The 21,324-nt window shown below is 39.4% G+C and overlaps 2 protein-coding genes across 2 annotated transcripts in view; one reads left to right on the forward strand and one right to left on the reverse strand.

Moving 5' to 3' along the window:
• The first annotated feature begins 12,417 nt into the window (after positions 1–12,417).
• LOC21409623 (allene oxide synthase 3) lies at positions 12,418–14,633 on the forward strand. Its single transcript, XM_010097952.2, has 2 exons — positions 12,418–13,690; positions 13,933–14,633. The coding sequence occupies exons 1-2, from the start codon at positions 12,661–12,663 to the stop codon at positions 14,421–14,423; spliced, it is 1,521 nt and encodes a 506-aa protein (XP_010096254.1). The 5' UTR covers positions 12,418–12,660; the 3' UTR covers positions 14,424–14,633.
• A 157-nt stretch (positions 14,634–14,790) lies between these two features.
• LOC21409625 (serine/threonine-protein kinase SMG1) overlaps positions 14,791–21,324 on the reverse strand; it is a 21,645-nt gene continuing 15,111 nt past the window's right edge. The window contains exons 11-15 of the mRNA XM_024165509.1: positions 17,324–17,416; positions 16,852–17,121; positions 16,080–16,743; positions 15,754–15,826; positions 14,791–15,667 (exon numbers count right to left, since the gene is read on the reverse strand). Coding sequence (XP_024021277.1) covers positions 15,568–15,667; positions 15,754–15,826; positions 16,080–16,743; positions 16,852–17,121; positions 17,324–17,416 — 1,200 coding nt within the window. The 3' untranslated portion in view covers positions 14,791–15,567. The remainder of the gene's footprint in view (positions 15,668–15,753; positions 15,827–16,079; positions 16,744–16,851; positions 17,122–17,323; positions 17,417–21,324) is intronic.

A 21,324-nucleotide genomic window follows, 5' to 3' on the forward strand; every position in this document is an offset into this window, starting at 1 on the left:
TTATTGCTGGTTTCTCAAGTTGTGGAGCAGTAATGTCGATCATGTTAGCAGGTGGCAGTCGAGAGTTGAATTTCAACTGTTGGATCAAGTTTCATTTTCTCTTTGTTTTCCTGCATTAGCCCTGTAGAGACTGCCTTTCTTTTATACTTTCACGCTAGCTCATGATGATACCTACATGAGGATGGTTAGAAAATAGAAGAATACGAACTAGGAAACTTACCTTTTGTTGTTTGCGTATTGTTCGGAATGCTCGACGCCAACATTTCTTCTCTCCTCGACCACCAACATAAGAGTCTCTCACCAGATACATGTAAGCCTCGACCTTCTTGGATTTCCTTCTGCAAGCTGACCTTCATGGTTTTCCCTTAATACTCTCTACTCTAAGTAGGTCCTCCTATTCACTTTTGCAGGCTCTTATCCTCTCCCTCGTCCTCGCTGACATAGTCAAGGTCGAGGGTCGGAGCAATGAGATGGACCGAATCGGGACAATCCTGACGGCTGTCCTTGACGCGGAAGAACTCACCTCAAAGACCAACGCAAGGAAGATGAATAAGGCCTTGTGGGAAGTATGAGACCTTCTTGAGGAATTAGAGAAGGTCAAAGCGCAAGTGGAGGCTAACAGAAGTGAAAGAGGCCGAGGTCAAGTATCTGGACGAGGGAAGATTGAAGGGGGCGAGGGAGGTGCTGGAGCTCTAGAGTGTCGAACATTAGAGAGCGTCATGATCTGCCAAACAGTCGAATATATATATATTTTAGCCTCTCATCCTTAGAGGCTCTATTAGCTATGCTTGTTAGCATTTCGTCCTTAGAGGACTCGGCGTTGTAAGTTCTTTGAACTTATTTTTGCTGTTGAACGTGGTCCGTAGATCCCTTCTTGCCCCCCATGCCAAATTAAAACCTTAGTTTTTAGGCAAACATGTTATGTTTGGGGTCGACCACTTTGAGGATTTGAAGGATAAACGTAGATAAGCCGATGTGGCATGAACAAGCTTTTGAATCTTACTACTTCCGAATTCTTGGAGTCGTTCATCGCGGATGAGTCCCTCAGTTTCATCTCTCAAGTCCTTGCAGTCGTTGGTATTGAGTCGTATCGTTGGAACGGTCGAGGCCTTCCGTCGTTTTCTTGCCTTGGCTTCTTTGCTTCCGGCTGACTAAGAGTCGAAGCTTCAGGTTCATCCTCATTACCATTACCGCGACGCTTTTGGCCTTCTTGCTTCTCAGAGGTAGACCACTCCTCTATTTCTTGGCTCTTGCTCGATCGGCACTCAGGGTCATTGGCCTCGACTTCTTCTTCGTTGATAAATCCTTGAGCCCTCACCAAGAACTCCTTATATGTCTGTGGTGGCCTCCGATCGAGGTCTGTACTGTATGGGATATCCCTCCTCATGCTGGCCAAGGCTCCCATTAGTGCTACCTCATCTGTGATTCCCTCTATGGCAGCCACTTGCTCTCCGAATCTCGCGATCCAATCTTTGAGAGACTCGTCTGGCCCCTGGTAGACCCTTGAAAGGTTCTGCTTCGACGGGATATACTTCTTGACTCCTATGAACTGAGTTAAGAAGACATTCTTCAAATCGTCCCAACTCGCTACAGAGTTAGGCTTTAAGGATCTAAACCATTTCCTAGCAGAATCAGAGAGATGATTCTTGAACGCTCGACACATGATCTCCTCAGGATATCCGTGGAGAACCATATGTCCGGTGTAGACCTCTAAATGATCATCTGGATCACTCATTCCGTCATATAGTGGAATGGGGGGTGATTTATACTTATCTGGCAGCGGCACCCAGATAATATTTTCTGTGAACGGGTGGTCGTGAGATGTGTACACCTTGGTGTCGACATTGACTGCCTCGGCTACCTTCCCCACAACCTGCTCGAAGTTGTTTAATCGACTCCCAATCTGCTTTTCAAGCCTGGCCATCTTCTCGGCCAGAGCCTTGTTATCTGCTGCGAGCTCTTCCTCTCTCGCTAGCTGCAAGGCTTTCCCACGTCGAGCGTCGAGCTTCGTCCTAAGGTCTCCGCCGTGCACAGACGAAGATCCCACGGGGACAGCGTTCCTCCTATTCGCATCCTGTTGCGGTCGAGGGGGCGCATCCCTGTTATTCACAGCTTGTACCGCAGCCTTCTCCCGCGCTCTCCTCCGTGCCGCGCGTTGTTTGCTCCCCACAGACCTATTCGACTTAGTCGGGTGGGGATCATTGGCTCGACTATCACCGGCTTCCTCGGCGTCACCACGTTGGTCGCCAATCCCTTGGCCCCTAACAGCGGCGTTCACCGGGTTCATCGGCGCATCTTCGAGCGGTGGCATTGGGTTCTGCCCTGGATCCCACCCAGCAAGAGCCGTAGCCATCCTTTCCACGGCTGCGGCCAGTGTTTCGACCTGCCTTTGGAGCTTGTCAATATGGTCTGGGGGATTCTCGGCAGCCGGCGGGAGCGGATTCGTTGAGGTCCCCGCGGCGGTGAGATTTTGGGGCGCCTGACTCATTGGGTTAGCCGACAGTAAGCGAGTGTTCCTGGGAGGCATAGTTGGTTAAAAACTGGATTGAATTTCTAGGCTTTTGGCCCTCCTTCTAGCACCAATTGTTGACGGTATTTTTCTGACAACTCGTGTTTACCTCTCCCAAAAACACTCGCGGTTCAATTAAGGATTAATGCACAAAAATAACACACAGGAGACAAGAGTTTTATAGTGGTTCGGCAATAACTCTTTGCCTAATCCACTTGTGCATGCACTAATCTTTCAACCGGTTACAAACTCTCTTTTCTTTTTTCATGAAATGGTCTCTCTCCTTTTTCTCGGTTTTCTGGGAAACGCGGCTGATCCTTCCTGTCTGTCGCCTGATTTCTTGACTCCTGCAGTAGCAGTCGGATCAATACTTCTCTTTTCGAGTTGACAAGACCGCTGCTGGATTTGACTGGATTGCTTCCGGTCTGATCTAATTCCTGACTCCTCGACTCAGAGGCTTCAAAGGGCTTTTAGCATATTTCTCGACTTCAATGACGCAAAGGTCTTGAGAGGACCTTAAGCACTTCTCGATTCCAACATCTTGACTCCTCGACTCAGAGACATCTCCTTAACTGTTAGTTCTCGACATCAGGGATTTGTCCTGACTTTCAGAGCTCTCAACGTGTAAGACAAAAATGGGTGGCTTGAATGGTCGACCATGGTGTAACATTAATTTATCAATCTATCTCAAAAGTTTAAACCGTTAAAAGGTGGGTCGATAATAATTTATATTTTAGCATCTAGTCATTTAAAAAGCAATTCGTTTTCATGGCCAGAGAAATTAAGCACTAGCGATTGAAAATCCTTGAGCAATAACAAACATAATAAGTTGACCTCTATACAAAGACACATTGGTCGACTCACAAACATTACAAAAAGAAATGTTCATGGAAAGAAAAGCTCCTTACATACGCACAACAAAACCAAATAACCAATAATCATATCATATGATCTACAAAGGCGCAAACCGGTCCATAAGCAAGAAAACAGTCTCTTCAGAAAGACTAGAATCCTTCTTAACCACTCTCTCTTTCCTTGTGATTTCCTTTGCTTCTTCTTCTTCTTTATCTCCCATTTCAACTTTCACTTCTCCTTGTTTGGCCTTTGACAAGATCACCAATGGCCTCTTCTTAGCTGCTCCCACTTTCTCTCCAAGCTTTCCCAGCTCAGTCATCCACATCTCCACCATAGCAGCCATTTTTTTTTCTTTTCCTCAGGAAAAGTGCTAGCTAGAGAGCTTTTCTTTTTTCTTTTTCTTTTTCTCTTTTCTTTTCTGGGATTCCACGAGAAAACTAGAAGAAATACTTTTGGCTCCTATATAGACAATAGAGATGAGAGAAAATTGAGCAAGTGGCGTGTACAATGTGGCCGTGTGAGGCAAGAAAATTAGGCCCCTTGGATATACTACAGCACACAGAATATTATTGGTTGGGATATTCTATAGTTTGGAGAAGTGATTCTAGAGGGCTATAGTATTACTATGGATTCTGTGGTTCATGTGCATTTGAGCTATAATATCTTTCATCTTTGTGAAGGAAAATCTTCCGTGTGGGCTCTTCCGTGTGGGCGTTTTTTGGCAGCCAGTGTGTGGTCCTGACTTTTCCAAGTTGTAAAAGTATGACTTTTCTTTCGTTTCTTTTTCTCTCTTTTTTTTTTTTTTTTCTCTAGAGAATTTGAGTTATTTGGTTGAGGGATTCGTATCCCGATTCGAATCATGGTTCATTATTCGTTACAGTATTTTATCTCACAAAAAATACACGTAAATCAAAAATAATTTTAATCTCATGATTTTAATCCATGAACCAAACGTATAACTGATGAAAAATTTTAAAAATACCTATTGAAACGTAGTTTTTATTATTTATATTTCTTAACATTAGTTAATATATATTTTTATTTTTTAGATTAAAATTAGTTAAGGAATATAGTTTTTTAGAAGGTCAAGTATTTAAAAAATAGAATTTGTAATTTTTTCATAAATAATTGGCCACCGTCTTTTTCATGTTATAAATGTGCGAAGAGAAAATTTTCTATCCTCTCTAAGCTAGTAAAAGTAAAAGAATGTTACCAAGCAAAATATTACCCTGTTTCTATAACATTTTCAACTGTTTAGCTTTTTAATAGATGTAGATAGATAGATATGTTAAATAAAACCAAGGCCGGCCTTGATCTAAATATGAACACCCTTTATTTTTGTTGTAAAGGACTTTTAGGTTATCACCATACTAGCAGGTGGAAGAGACACGGATTTACTATTCACATAATGCCCAAATATACACTTTTTTTTTTTTTTTTTTTTTTTTTTGACACAGTGAGTGTCCAATAGAGCTTTAAATACTGGGGGTAACAAAAATGTAAAACAAGGATTTGAGGGTGAGAGCGACGTAATAAAATTTCGTTCATTTAAGTTTTCAATTTTACATTTTTACAGTTAAATTTTTTTAAAAAATATCACATAATTTTTTATATTATAATTAAAAATTTTAAAAAAATGTTAAATCTCGAATTTACAAAATAAAAACTAGGCCCAACAAACTTTAATGCCGATTTGAGGACATAAACAGTACGTTCTCATCCGAAATAAAGAAGGCCCCACAAAGGAAGATTTTCCACATTTCTAGATATTTCTCCTTTCTAATCAAATGGCAGTATACCTGAATATGATATCCCTCTCTTTCAATTGAAAAATTCCACATTTTCTCAATAGAAACTTTAATCCAATATCTAATTTTGTCATTTTCTTTTTCCTTTGAGAACTCGTCATAGATATTTTTGATTTCAAACCTCCTAATAATGATAAAAAAACAATGAAACTGATAGATATCTTATTCTTAGGGATTTTTTTAGTACGCGATAAGTTAAAAGTTTTTTATTTGTAAAATTTGTATAAAATCATATAAAAATTAAGTTTTTAATACATTAATATATTGATAAATTAAAAAAAATCCAACCTTTTGTTCATCAATATGTCTGCTTGTTCAAATCTACAAGTTTAAAACTCACAATAACAAGATATATGTAGTATTAATGGTTTTGTTATTGCGAAGCCATAACACAGTTAAAAACAGCAGATGTCATTAGTGAAAAAAACGACAAAGACATATTTACACAAGTTGATTACACAGTGTAGAAAGAAAGAGAAAAACAAAATAAGAAGTTACATATAATTTCTCAAAACAGAGATAACAAAGATAGACAAAAGTAAGTTGCAGTTTTCCTAGTCTTTCTTCAAGGTGTACACAAGACAACCATGAAAACCGAAGCCTCAGAACATGAGATGGCCAAAGGTGAAATGGTCCCTCTGATTTTGCCAAGTACAGATGACCTGAACCCAGTTGAGCCCAATTCTTTCCCTTTAACCTCTTCAACAGACACATCACCAGAAGGACCAGAACCTTTAGAGAAAAGGGTTTGGTCATTTTTCTCCATCTTAGCCTTCTCTGATGTCCACATATCAACTAGCCCGGACATGATTCAGAACTACAAATATCTGCCTCAGAAATGACCAAATTAATGACAAAATAAAAGTCAAGAAACAGAGAAGATTTGATTTTTTTTTTTTTTTTTTTTTTTTGAGCTTTTGGAATTTGAAATTGAATGAGATATTTGAAGTTCGTTTATGAGTGTGTTTCCTTTTATATAAGAAGAATTAAGAGTGACTAAGGAAGTGATGTAAAGCAACAAAGCCAATGTATTACTAGTATCTGTGTGCTTTTGAACCGACAAATGTTGCCGTTTTGTTGGTGGGTTACTTACACCTATTCCCCACAATTTGTCCCGAAACCGCAGCAAGCAAGTGGTATTATATTATATGAATTTAAAAAGAAAGAAGATATAGATGCAAAATAGTTTCTAAAAGTTAATCTTATCCATTCATATGAAGATGATAAGTCTTGCCTATTTTAATAAAAATAATGATTACTTTTTGTCCAGAAACATGGTGAATATGTTTAAAACTGATAGATATTGTAAGGTTTTTTTTTTTTTTTTTTTTTTCGTGAAAAATTCATGAGAAAAAAATTTTCCCTTAAATTATTTAATTTTTTAAGGATTGTATCTGATCAAAATTAAATTAAATTAAAATAAAAAATATGTAAAATATGATAGTTTTTGATATAGATTCAACGATTGGTGGCCAACATCATGCATACAAGAAAAAGAATTAAAAAAAAAAAGATATTGTTAGCAAAGCCAGTCTCAAGATGCTACAAAAGGAAAAAAAAAAGTATTGTTTATTGATAACAAAAATATTCATAAAAGCAAACATATAGTGCCAGACTCCTAAGTTTTAGTCGAGAAACTTCAGGTATATACATAGCCCTCGTATTGCAACGACCAAATTTACAATTTGGACCTATTTGCTGATCATCATCTGTTTTTGATCGAAAGTAGAAACTGTTAGTGCATTTTTGTATTGGCTTATTTTTAATAAATTGGTTAAAAATTATTTTTGATAAATTGGTTGTAAATTGGCTGAAAGCTTGGCTGGTACAATAAATAGGAGAGCCTATTAAGGAAAGTCTTATTGTTATGTTTATGGACTACAAATCAAAGAATTTGATTGCTAAAAATGAAGAGTGGACTTTTGGGGAAATTAATGGCGGGCAAATCTCCAAGCTTGAGGAGCCTTTTGAATTAGAGGTGCAACGGCAAAAAAAAAAAAAAAAAAGACAGAGACAGAACGTGGTGTGGGGACACAAGGCTGAAAACAGAAAAATCTGGATAGACACATGAGCAACTTTGCTATATATACATAAGTGGCATACGTGAGATTTTGGGCCCCTGGAAAAAAATATTGAGTAATCAAAGGATACATTTGGGGCATGGTTTTTATAGAAGAAATATTCAAAAAAAGTCTATGTGAGAGCAAGCCTTTATGTGTTGATTGAAGATCGTCCTTCGGGAGAAGGATTAGAAGCTTTCGGGAGAAAGCGCACTGCTAGCCGAAGGGATTTCGCCGTGCAGTTTGAAGACGAGTGGTGCTCACTGGACAAGGCCATTAAGGAGATTCCAGGCAACGACGACAATGTCAAAGAGGGAGTCTTTGGGTGTATAAGTCCGATTGGTATTTGTAATCCTTTGAACTTAGTGGATTGTTCGTTGTCTGGGCGTGGCCCCGCAGAGTAGGTGTGCGCACCGAACTGCGATACCATTTTCATGTGTCTTTACTATTTCTGCATCATTATTATCTTGCTGCATAGCCTCTGCAAATTTATTTACTGAATACACAATCCAAAATACTTAACTGTCATCAGTGTCACAACTAGTGTTGTAACACCACTTGTGACACCGACTGAAAAACAGACCTAACAATTGGTATCAGAGCGAAAAACGGACCTAACAATTGGTATCAAAGTGGTTCACTAACCCTTTGTTTGGTGAGATTTTGGGAGTTGGTCTGTTATAGCAGGGATGGATTTTCTAAAAGAAAGAGGTTCGGTTTCACACTCTCCACTACTTGATGGCACTAAGAATTTCAACAAGAAGAAAAAAAGGCCAAACTTTGGAAACTTAAACCATTTCCAGAAGAATAAAGCTGCAGCAAATAATACAGTGGAGAAGATAAAAAATAGGGGTATTCAATGCCAGGAATGCGACGGTTACGGCCACATTCAATCTGAGTGTGCCAGCACTCTAAAGAAGAAAAAGAAGTCTCTGAATGCAACATGGAGTGATGAAGACTCTGAAGGTAGTCTGGATGATGAAGACAATGTGAGTAACTACGTTGCTTTCAATGTTTATACTAATCAAGGTGTTTCTACAGACAGTGTTATAATAGGTGTCGCAGACAGTGTTGCAACACTGCCTGTAACATATTTCGTGAACAGTGAAAACGGAGGAGATTTTTCAGATTCTGAAAGTAACAGTGATGGTGAGGAGTTGACTATTGATGCCATACAAGAATCCTATAAGACCATGTTAAGCAAATGGGTTAAAGTGTGTGAAATGAATAAGTCTCTACGAGAGCGAGTTGATGAGCTTATTAAAGAGAACGATGTGCTTAAGAGGGCTGCCGTTAACTATGAATTTCAAGCTACTGAAAATGAGAAAAAGCTGCAGGACACAAGGGCTGAACTGGAGAGCACTCAGAAAAAAGTGAAGATGATGAATTCCGGCACCACCAAATTGGATCATATTCTCTCTATAGGAAAAGCAAGTTGTGATCATCATGGACTTGGCTACACTGGTGAATGTTCAACGTCCAAGATAGTATTTGTGAAGGAGACACCCGCTTCTGAACCTCGGACAATCCTCAGTAAGAAGGTTATTATTTCACCCCCTCGACGTAGAAAATTTGTTCCCATATGTCATTACTGCGGTTTAGCTGGCCATGTAAGAGCAAGATGCTATAAGTATTTGAATGCTTTGAAGAGAGGTATGCTCATGAATCCACCAAATTCCACAAACTCAAGAAGGACACCTAAAGCAAGGATTTATGTGCAAAATAAATTTTCTAGACGTGTTTGGGTAAGGAAATAAGGTGTCATAGGACTTATACTTCTTTAGAAGCATGTACTAATGGTTATGTGTGTAGTAATGGTGGCTGGTTCAAGCATTTGGCGGGTGATAATATCAAGTTTAAGAAAGTGTTACATTCAGGGGGAGTAAGACTCGTAGCGGACTCAGGGGGAGCAACAGCTTCTAAAAGGTCTTTCTATTAGTATTATTTTTAACTTTGGCTGTATTTTGTCAAAACGGGGGAGAACTCTTAATTCAAATAACCCCTTAGTTGGATTTTATCTTTTATCTTGTAATAAGTTTTTTTTTTTTTGTTAGTTTTGCCAAAAATAGTCAAAGGGGGAGATTGTTAGTGCATTTTTGTACTGGCTTATTTTTGACAAATTGGTTGAAAACTATTTTTAGCAAATTGGTTGCAAATTGGCTGGAAGCTTGGCTGGCACAACAAATAGGAGAGCCTCTTAAGGAAAGTCTTGTTGTCATGTTTATGGACTACAAATCAAAGGATTTGATTGCTGAAAATGAAGAGTGGACTTTTGGGAGAATTAATGGCTGGCAAATCTTCAAGCTTGAGGAGCTTTTTGAATTAGAGGGGCAACGGCAAAAAAAAAAAAAAAAAAAGACAGAGGCAAAACGTGGTGTGGGGACACAGGGCTGAAAACAGAAAAATCTGGATAGGCACATGAGCAACTTTGCTATATATACATAAGTGGCATACGTGAGTTTTTGGGCCCCTTGAAAAAAATATTGGGTAATTAAAGGATACATTTGGGGCATGGTTTTCATAGAAGAAATATTCAGAAAAAAGTCTATGTGAGATCAAGCCTTTATGTGTTGATTGAAGATCGCCATTCGAAAAAATGATTAGAAGCTTTTGGGAGAAAGCACATTGCTAGCCGAAGGGATTTCGCCGTGCAGTTTGAAGACAAGTGGTGCTCGCTGGACAAGGCCATTAAGGAGATTCCAGGCAACGGCGACAACGTCAAAGATGGAGTCTTTAGGTGTATAAGTCTGATTGGTGTTTGTAATCCTTTGAACTTAGTGGATTGTTCATTGTCTGGGCGTGGCCTCGCAGAGTAGGTATGCGCACCAAACTGCAATATCATTTTCGTGTGTCTTTACTGTTTCTGCATCATTATTATCTTGCTGCATAGCCTCTGCAAATTTATTTACTGAATACACAATCCAAAATACTTAACTGTCATCAATGTCACAATCAGTGTTGTAACACCACTTGTGACACCGACTGAAAAACATACCTAACAGAAACCTCCAGAAACCACATACCAACGAAGTTGCCAATAACAAATCTTCTTCGAAGCATGTAACACTTCAAACTCTTGTCCCACTTAATGCCGAAGCCTTGTTATGTTTGGAAATGTGTCCTGGCCTGCTTCAGAGCTCAAATTTGCATGTGAAACAGCAATATCACTACTCCACATGCTTGCTTGGAACCAAATAGAGCACGTTTGGGCTTGGACAACACAGTCTAGAGGGGCCCACATAGCACATTTCTCAATGGACATGGCCTCATGTTGTGAGAGGGAACCATAGAATGTGAAGCCAAGATGGAAAAGAAATTGTGCTGGAGCCAATTGGTGCGGTAGCTTCCATACTTCACGGGCCAAGGGTTTACCAAACCATGTCGTCTTCATGGAAGTGGATAAAATGCCGCAAAAAGGCGTCAGCACCATGAAAGTGCATGAAACTCTTCCAGTACCTGACTGTATTCTGTTTAAAGACCATTGCGGATACCGAAAACGTGTCGCTATTTGTCCTAAACACCACGTCGTTCCAACGCTAAGACATTTAGCGACAACAAAGTCACAAGTCCTCAAAATATCACTGACCCGCCCTAATTTCTCACTACAATTTCGGAATAAAATTTTGCAAAAAATGTTTAGTGACGATAATGTCGTCGTTAAAAGTTTTTCTCAAAATTATAGCGGTGAATGCTCTAATTTTTACTGCCCAAAAAAATTTTGACGCTTTTAGGAACGCCAAGTTTTTACCTTAGGATGCTAACCTGCCAATTGTATTGTGCACTGTTAAAATCATTTAGTGACGACACGTGCTGTCGCTAAATATTCTTTAAAGCGCGAAATTCCCGCACATTTGGCGTTTTACTGTGTGAAACACGTCGTCGATAGAAGTGGGGTCCACTGACATCTCCAGTCAATTGACACACGGTAAGAATTAGCGACGACATGTTTAGTTCCAAATTTTAAGCGACGACTGCATCTCTATATGGGTCATCGCTAAAGGCTGTTTTCTTGTTGTGATGTTCGTCTTTTCAGGCGAGCTGTGGGCACTTATTCAACAGTCGTCCTGACCACCTTATCATAGATGCTTCAAAAACATTCATATGATCGTGTTAAGTCTTTGTGCACATTTTTGAAAGAATATTTCCGGACTTGTTGCTAACAATACCATTTGTACAATTGCTAACAATTTGAGTTTTGTTTTCTTTCTTCACATATCTTCTTTTGTCTAATGTACTGGATTAGACTATTTCATAAATTTACAACTCTTTTTTCCCTTGCAACCCTGATTCAGTTATGCCTTATGGGTGCAAAAATCTGATTAATTTGTGCTAATGGCTTTGTTTATTAGGCAATAATGGCAGCAAATGGCTCATTCCATATTCTTGGAAAACTGTGTATGGACCACCCCCGGACGTGTCAATCTTTTAGGGACCACTACTTTGGTTTTCTCCAAATTTTATACTCTTTGATTGCTTGATACTTGATAGCCATAATTGGTAGAAATTCCTAACTAGGCACCACTTTAGTCGGTTGCTATATTTGCTTATATTTTGGTTGAATGTGAATATATATATATATATATATATATATATATATATTTCAATCTCCTTTGGCAATTTGCAAGTTGCTTTCGTGGAGTAATCCTAAGGTTTAATTTACTACAAATTGTTTGCGGGAAATGATTATTGCTATTGCACATTCATATGTCTCCATTTGCAGCTTTTAGTAAAATTTTAAGTAGACTTTATTGGTATCTTTCTAACAAATACCATATTTATTTTGGGATAAGTTTCAGGGAAGAGAGAAGATAGATGCAGAAAACTGATGTAAAAGGGGAAGAAGAAAGAGGAAAGGATGAAAAGTTAAAATTTAGTTTCTAATTGTAAATAGGTTTCTTGTATGGATTTGTGTTTGGGTATGTCATTGAATTGATACAAATATTTTGTGGTTTAATTTGTATTGTCATTTTATTATTATTATTTTTAGTGAGGAACAACCTGACACAGTACAAATTAACCCAAAAAAAAAAAGAGTATTTAAAAAATGAGGGTGATAACTGTAGGGGAAGAAACTGGGTACAGAAAAAATGAAAATTTTTATATAAAAATAAAGTTCAAAATTGGGATTTTTGTGAGTTTGAAGAGATAAGAGAGCACGTTTTTCTTGTCTACAACCTCATATATATCTGCCATATTTGGTACGTTCCTTATCAACCTTTTCTTGTTTACAAACTCATCTGCCGTATTTGTTACGTTCCTAATCAATTATCTATAAATCGAGACTATCACAATACTACTCTAAACATTCATGTACTAACATTTAAGCATTTTGCACCACTCCTAATAGCTATAAAATTCCGTACTACTGTGTATATATATATATATATATATATATATTACCACTACGATCATAATTAATCATCAAAACATGTCTTTACCAACTCCAACTTACCCTATTCCTCTCAACCCCTTCCACGAAGAACAACCTTTCTTCTTCAATCCACCCCAAGACGATGACGAGCTCCCACTAAAAGAGATCCCCGGCAGCTACGATCCGCCGTTTATCGGCGCCATCATGGATCGATGGGACTTCTACTACAACCAAGGCCGGGACGGCTTCTTCCGCGCCCGGCAAGAGAAGTACAAGTCCACCGTCTTCCGAGCCAACGCCCCGCCCGGCCCTTTCATTGCCAAGGAGTCCAAGGTCGTCGTCCTCCTCGACGCCATCAGCTTCCCGATCCTCTTCGACACGACGAAAGTCGAGAAAACGAACTTCTTCGACACCACCTATATGCCCTCTGTGAACTTCTTTGGGGGCTACCGTGTCCTCGCGTTCCTCGATCCCTCGGAGCCGAAACACAAGGCCCTAAAGCAATACTTCTTCAATGTCCTTGCTTCCAAGCATGACAACTTCATTCCTCTGTTGAGAAAATCCCTCGCTGATCTCTTTAACAACTTGGAATCCCAACTGGAGAAGAGCAAAGAAGTGAACTTCAACCCCATAAGCGACAGCGCTTCTTTCAACTACATTTTCGAATTGTTCTGCGACAAGAGCCCGTCCAAGACGGACTTAGGACCTCAGGGAAACAAAACCTTCGTCGACATTTGGTTGGTCCCACAAGTGACACCTATCGTGACCTTTGGAGTTCCGAAACTTCTCCAGCTCGTGGAAGATCTTCTCATCCACACTTTTCCTATCCCGGCTTTTCTCGTCAAGGGCAAGTATAAGACCATTTTCGAAGCCTTTTCGTCCTCGGCCGGCCCTACATTGGACAAAGCCAAGGACTTTGGGATCCAGAGAGACGAGGCTTGTCACAACTTGATTTTCATCACGTGCTTCAATACCTACGGTGGGTTGAAGGTTCTGTTTCCGGCTCTGTTCAAGTGGCTCGGACGCGCCAGTCCCACGTGGCATGCCAACCTGGCAAAGGAGATAAGGAACGTTGTGAAACAAGAAGGTAACAATAATTAGGAAGCCTGAGACCCTTGGCTTATCGTAGAACACCTATTTTGACAGTTGAATTAAATTTTTAAAAATTAAATACTGTATTAAAAATTTATTACTCTCTATAAATCTATTAAAAAAGTAATACTACAGTTAAAACAGAATGTTAACTTACTAAATATCATATAAGAATTTATATTTACTTTTATATTTAAATGACGTGAGACTTACTCGAGTTTATTTTATACTTCACAGGTGGGGTGGTCACTTTGGCGGCGCTAGAGAAGATGTCGTTACTGAAGTCTGTGGTGTACGAGGTTTTGAGAATCGACCCTCCGGTGCCGTTCCAGTGCGCGAGGGCCAAGGAGGACTTGGTGATCCAGAGCCACGACGCGTCGTTTAAGATCAAGAAAGGTGAGCTGATCTACGGGTACCAGCCATTCGCGACAAAAGACCCGAAGGTTTTCGAGAATCCCGAGACGTTCGTGCCGTACAGGTTCATGGGCAAGGCCGAGGCCAATATCAAGTACGTGTACTGGTCCAACGGCCGGGAGACGGAGGATCCGACAGTGGACGACAAGCAGTGCGCGGGGAAGGATCTGGTGGTGTTGATGGCTAGGGTTATGCTGGTGGAGTTCTTTTTGCGCTATGACACTTTTACTTGCACGGATGAGGTGTTCTTGGTGGGGTCAAAGGTCACTTTCACGTCGTTGACTAAAGCCGGGACAGTCAAGACCAAGAACTAAACAGGAATGAATATTTGGATTGCTTTGGATCCTACTGTTTTAGTGATCATCAAGTCTGCCTGAAGATGGCTAATTTTTTCACTTCCACTTGTTTTTAAAATCTAAAAAATATCCTTACGCCTCATTTCAACCTCTCTCTTCTTCTCCTTGTAATCAAGTCTACCGTGACCGCCATCTTCTTGTAATCAAACTCGAAAATCATGAGAAAAATACTTCCCCTTAAATTATTTAATTTTTTAAGGATCTCTTTTAGTAGGCTAGTTTTTAACTGGTGTATCTATCAAAATCGAATCAAATTAAAAAAATATGCAAAACAAGATAATTTTTGATAGATCTAACAATCAACAGGATAGTAATCGATGGCCAACATCATGCATACAAGAAAGAGAATTAAAAAAAAAGGATACTGTTAGCAAAGCCAGTCTCCAGATGCTACAAAAGGGGAAAAAAAAAAGTATTATTTATTGATAACAAAAATATTCATCCGAAAAGCAACATAGCGCCGACTCCTAAGTTTTAGTCGAGAAACTTCAGGTATATACAGCCCTCGTATTGCAACGACCAAATTTACAATTTGGACCTATTTGCTGATCATCATCTGTCTTTGATCGAAAGTAGAAACCTCCAGAATGCAATGTAATGACCACATACCAACGAAGTTGCCAATAACAAATCTTCTTCAAAGCATGTAACACTTCAAACTCTTGTCCCACTTTAATGCCGAAGCCTTGTTATGTTTGGAAATGTGTCCTGGCCTGCTTCAGAGCTCAAACTTGCATGTGAAACAGCAATATCACTACTCCACATGCTTGCTTGGAACCAAATAGAGCACGTTTGGGCTTGGACAGCACAGTCTAGAGGGGCCCACATAGTACATTTCTCAATGGACATGGCCTCATGTTGTGAGAGGGAACCATAGAATGTGAAGCCAAGATGGAAAAGAAATTGTGCTGGAGCCAATTGGTGCGGTAGCTTCCATACTTCACGGGCAAAGGGTTTACCAAACCATGTTGTCTTCATGGAAGTGGATAAAATGCCGCAAAAAGGCGTCAGCACCATGAAAGTGCATGAAACTCTTCCAGTACCTGACTGTATTCTGTTTAAAGACCATTGTGGATACCAAATGGACGCCAAGTTCACATGTTCAAATCCATGGCGTCCAACCTTCATACATGTTGCAAAGGTTGTCTATGCTAGTGGCTTGCTTGAGTAGATAATCCACCTGCTCCGAGATACTAATTTCTCTGAAACCACAATGTATAAAGAAGGTTTATTGTCAATACATGAATAACCCAATAACTGATTACAGTTCCAAGAAAATCTCAGTTACCTGTCAGCAATATCTCGACCATCTAGCTTCATCTCGACCCGCCTTAAGACTGATATTGCGTAAGCATTTTTGTCTAGTTGAAAGCAAACGTTACAAGCATGAGAGAAAATAGAGGGTTCTGGTTATTTATTCAAGCAACAAATAGCAATAACCACGTGATTCTTAGGGTTTTCTTTTCTTTTTCTTTTTTTCTTTTTTCTTTTTAAATCTTTGCTTAGGTTTAACACTTTGCAGAGAATATTTGACCAAGATATTATCCAACAGGGAAGAAAAGATGCAATAGATTTAGAATTTAGATGACTTGTACGATTATCATTCATACTCACCCCTACCAATGCGACCACCAGCATTTGTATTAGGGAAAGGAGCCTCACGATCTTCGTCTCTGATCTTAACCTTGTTCAGTGAGGATATTTCATCGTGGTTCATAACTCCCTCCTCTGAATTCCTACTCATTGGAAGCAAAGAATCAGGAGCAGCAATTACAGATTCATCACTTGGCAACGCCATGGCTCTCGGACATTCACTCGGTTGATTAGTTGCTGAATTCAACGAACCTGCATAGATGTTACCAAGCTCTGCAATACTAGACTCTGACGGCCCAGAAGGTGGATTTTCTTGATTGTCAGTCTGACCTACAGGGGCAGAATTCTGATAACCTGGCGTATCTCTGCTGCTGGCCTCTTGTGAAAGGGGGCCTATCTCAATATCTTGATCATTAAAGCTCCCTGGAAAACTTGCTTCAGGTGAGGTAATGCCAGATTCTGAACTGCTACTACTGCAGATACTGTCTGGTGGAGATATCCAACCATTATCTTCAAAAGAAAGTCCAGCAATGGAAAGAACATCTTTGGCATTCCCAGCATTTGATTCGGAGACGTCCTCTCTCTCCTTGTCATTAAATTCAGTAGCATCAACAGCAAGATCTGACCTTGACAGATTTATTCCTTGTGATTTTACTTCCTGGCTTTCTCCCAGTCCTTCAAGAGCCTATCAAATAACATCACAGGAAAAGGGAGATTAGTACAAGTAATGAGTTAGTGCCAAAGTATAGTACTAAGGTCATATTCATCAATATGGTAAACATTAAGACAGTACTTTATGAAGATTTCCAGCATGGAAACTTGCAGTTTGTGCAAGCCTGATCAACAGAGAGTACAGTCCTTTCACAGACGACGTAATTGATGGTACCAATGGCTTCAAGTTATGGCAAGCCTCCTTAATTCTCAAACAATAAGAATGATATATGGCTTGCCCATGAAGAGGAGATATTTCCATCTTGGTCTCTCTTCCCCTAGCCAAAGCATCCGTCATAGCAGCTACATCTTTAGACAACAATGTTTCAAGTGGAAGCAGAACCGAATTTCCCTGCCCAACAGTTAAAAGTTTCAGATTATATAGTCACACGCAAAACTACATTTGGAATCTAATTTATGGATCGTCTTTAATTACTCCAGTCACAACTAGTAGCTGGTATTACTCTATTATTTTCCTAGAAGCATGCAATCAACAAACTATATACTTGTGACCATACACAGAGAAACAAGAACACAAACAAGAGTGAAGAAACCTTTGTAAGATCTTCCATAAGAGAGCGATGTACTCCGGCCGCCTCCTTTCCCAAACTATGAACATCATGTAGATCTTCGGTTATTGCAAGGACCTGCAAAAGTTGCAAGATTTTGAAGCAACATGAAGTCCCCCACAAAACAATTGACAAAGGGCACTTGTCAGAATAAATCGTGAGTGCACGACATTTCAAGTTTTACAGTAATAAGGTGCTAAAACCGGGCAGGACGAATAAGGAACTAAGTCCTAATTACTGGTTTGAGAGTTGCTCATTAGACGAATCCAAACCTACTGAATGATATATGTACTTGAAAAACGTCTTTTCAACTTGTTGCACTTGAAGAACTAAGATCAAAGTTGATTAATGAATTCTGTAAGTTTCTAACTCAGTTTCTGAACATGAATCATGATTGCATTTCTTTATAAACCATCAGATATTTTTTTATTGAATTGATGCTCTAAAAATGATCTTCAAAAGTAAAAAGAAATCTTGAAAATCCAGAATAGATTGACAAATGAAAGGTGAGATCAAGAGAAATGTTCCTATGTGATTTTGTTGGACCACATGACTAATTGGAGTACTTGATAAGTATTATCAACAATCATTATGAGAAAATGTGTTTTTTTTTTTTTTTTAAAACACAATTGAGCTTGCAAATATGATAAGCGGGGAAAAGATTTCGAGGTAGGTATGCTCAAGACAATCTTTCTGGTAATAGACTCTGCTGAGATTTTCTTAGCACGCTTTCAGCCAAAAACTTTGACTAAGGATGATGTATTTGAAAAAGAATCTGGTTCATAGATGCATACAAGAAAAGCGATTTCCAAATGAAGGTGACAGATTCAATCTGTGGACAAAATTCAAATCTTATTGGATTTAGTCAAACTTTGGATAACATCAATCTTATTTTCTATTAGGATTTGTTTGTTTTTTAAACTTAGGATTAGAATATCAATTCCTTATCAGTTCCTTATTTTTTGGGATTATTATTCCTATTGTACTCTATTTAAAGAGAAACGTATTCATTAATAAATTAATTCAGAACTTATTAGTTCACTCAGGTTTTTATATGGTATCAGAGCCAAAGGGCTATTTTTTTGTCTCTTTCATGGCTGAACACGATACAGCCATATCCTCTGGTGATAATACTGGATCAGCAACGTCTAGCCAATTCATGGCTGAAAGAAACTCTAATCCTATTGCTTCTCTTTCCGGAAGCGATACCTCCTCTCTCCATATTACAGCCCACAAATTAGATGGAAAAAATTATCTACAGTGGGCGCAATCCGTGAAGATTGTTATTTGTGGCCGCGGCAAATTGGGCTATCTTACTGGAGAACTTCCTGCTCCCAGCCCAACTGATCCATCGTACAAGACATGGCTGGCAGAGAATTCTATCGTTCTCGCTTGGCTTATCAATTCGATGGACCAAAAAATCAGCCGTCGCTATCTCTGGTTCAAAACGGCCAAGGAGGTGTGGGATGCAGCCCGCCGGATGTACTCTGATCTCGGGAATGCTTCTCAAATTTTTGAGATCCGGTCGAAGCTGAAGGAGATGAAGCAGGGCTCAAATTCGGTGACTCAGTATTTTTCTTATCTTCAAGATCTTTGGCAAGAACTCGATCTGTTTTTTGAAGAAGAGTCCACATGTGCTGAATGTAGTGTCAAGTAGAGGCGTAATCTTGAAAAAGAAAGAGTTCGATTTCCTTGCTGGTCTTAATCGAAACCTGGACGAGGTACGAGGCCGAGTGGTGGCACGGGATCCTTTTCCCTCTACGGAAGATGCCTTTGCTGAAGTTCGTCGTGAGGAAGTTCGTCGGAAGGTAATGCTCACAGATGACATTCCAATACCTCCATCTGCACCAGAAGGGTCTGCCTTAGTGTCAAATAAATCCCACGGACAACATCATTCTGATCAGCGCCCAAGCAAGCGACCATGGTGTGATCACTGTAATCGTCCTGGTCATACTCGGGACAAGTGTTGGGAGATTCATGGAAAACCAGCAAATTGGCAGCCTCAGAAGAAAACTGATGGACGAGCATACCAAACTCAATCCGACCAAGACAAATCAGGCACCTCCGGCGCGTCTATTCCATTCAGCAAGGAACAGATTGAACAACTCCATAGGCTTCTCAATCAGCCATCCGTCAATACTTCTCAATCAGCCAATCCCTCTTCCAGTTCCACTACTGGGTTATGTTCGGTGACTCAATCTGGTAAACTATACTCAGCTTTAAAATCTTCCAATCACCCTAAAGATCCTTGGATCATTGATTCAAGGGCCTCCGATGATATGACAGGTGGTTCTAATCTTTTTTACTCTTATGTTCCTTGTTCTAATCACACCACTGTTACAATTGCTAATGGGTCTTTAACACCAGTTGCTGGAATCGGTAATATTAGATTATCTCAGAACCTTATTCTTGAATCTGTCTTTCATGTCCCTGCCTTAAAATGCAACCTGATCTCTGTTAGTAAAATTACACGTGATAATCATTGTGTTGCTAAATTCTTGCCTTTGTCATGTCAATTTCAGGACCTACTATCAGGGAAGATGATTGGCAGTGCTAGGATTCATGATGGTCTTTATTACTTTGAGAGTGATCAATCGAAGAGTCGACAAACCTTTGTGTCCAGTATTGCTTCTATGTCGGTTTCTAGTACTAGGAAAATAATGTTATGGCACCATAGACTTGGCCATCCCAGTTTTTCATATCTTAAACGTTTGTTTCCATCTTTATTTAATAATAAAAGTCTTATTTCTCTTGATTGTGAAATTTGTCAACTAGCCAAACACTCTCGCATTTCATTTTCTCCAAAACCATACACACCGTCCACACTGTTCTCTTTAATCCTTAGTGACATATGGGGACCTTCAAAAAACACTACACCTCATGGTAAAAAATGGTTTCTTACATTTATTGATGATCACACACGTGTTACATGGGTTTATCTTCTTCGTGACAAATCCGAAACCAATCAAATATTCAAATTCTTTCACAAGATGGTTCAAACCCAGTTTCAAACCAATGTCCGAACTCTTAGAACCGACAATGGAAAATAATACTTCAATTCCATCCTAGGTGATTATTTGTTGGAAAATGGGATTATACACCAAAGTTCATGTGTTGATACTCCACAACAAAATGAAGTATCCGAAAGGAAAAATCGTCATCTGTTGGAAGTAGCCCGTGCTCTCATGTTTATAATGAATGTTTCAAAATACTTATGGGGGGGCGTGATCCTAACTGCTACTTATCTCATCAACCACTTACCAAGTCATCCTATCAACTTTGAACCCCCTTTGTCTGTTCTTTCCAAAACCTATCCGCAAGTTTCTAAATCCAATGCTCTTCCATTAAAAACCTTCAGCTGTATAGCATTTGTCCATATTCATGAGCACAATAGAAGTAAACTTGATCCCCAAGCTCTCAAAACTGTCTTCATTGGCTACTCTCCAACTCAGAAAGGTTATCGTTGTTACTGTCCACAAACCAGAAAAACATATGTTTCCTGTGATGTCACATTCTTTGAAGATACCCCTTACTTCTCTCCAACTTCGCTTCAGGGGGAGAAACAGGATGAAGCTTGTTGTTCCTGGGATATTCTTGACCTACCGTTACTTGATGTTAATTCGGACATCACGACTGTTTTTACACCTGAGTCAATTCAAACCAGCCCTCCAAATGAGCCAAATCCACCTGATTATGGACCGATACTAAAAACAGGGGGAGAAGCAACACTGCCCGAGCCTAAACAACAAGAGTTACAGGTCTACTCTAGAAGGAAAAACTCTCAAGGAAATAAAAAAATCATGAATCCTACTCACAGTCAAGAAGACGAACCGATGGTAGATTCTCACCTACAAAATGAGTCAGGTACATCTAGTCCTATTCTTAATCTAGACAAGCCAATAGCAGTTAGAAAGGGTGTTAGATCTTGTACTCAACATCCTATTTCCAAATTCATCTCCTATTCAAATCTATCTCCTTCATTCCGT

The sequence above is a fragment of the Morus notabilis genome, unplaced genomic scaffold (assembly GCF_000414095.1).
Source record: "Morus notabilis unplaced genomic scaffold, ASM41409v2 Scaffold115, whole genome shotgun sequence".
Taxonomy (NCBI): domain Eukaryota; kingdom Viridiplantae; phylum Streptophyta; class Magnoliopsida; order Rosales; family Moraceae; genus Morus; species Morus notabilis.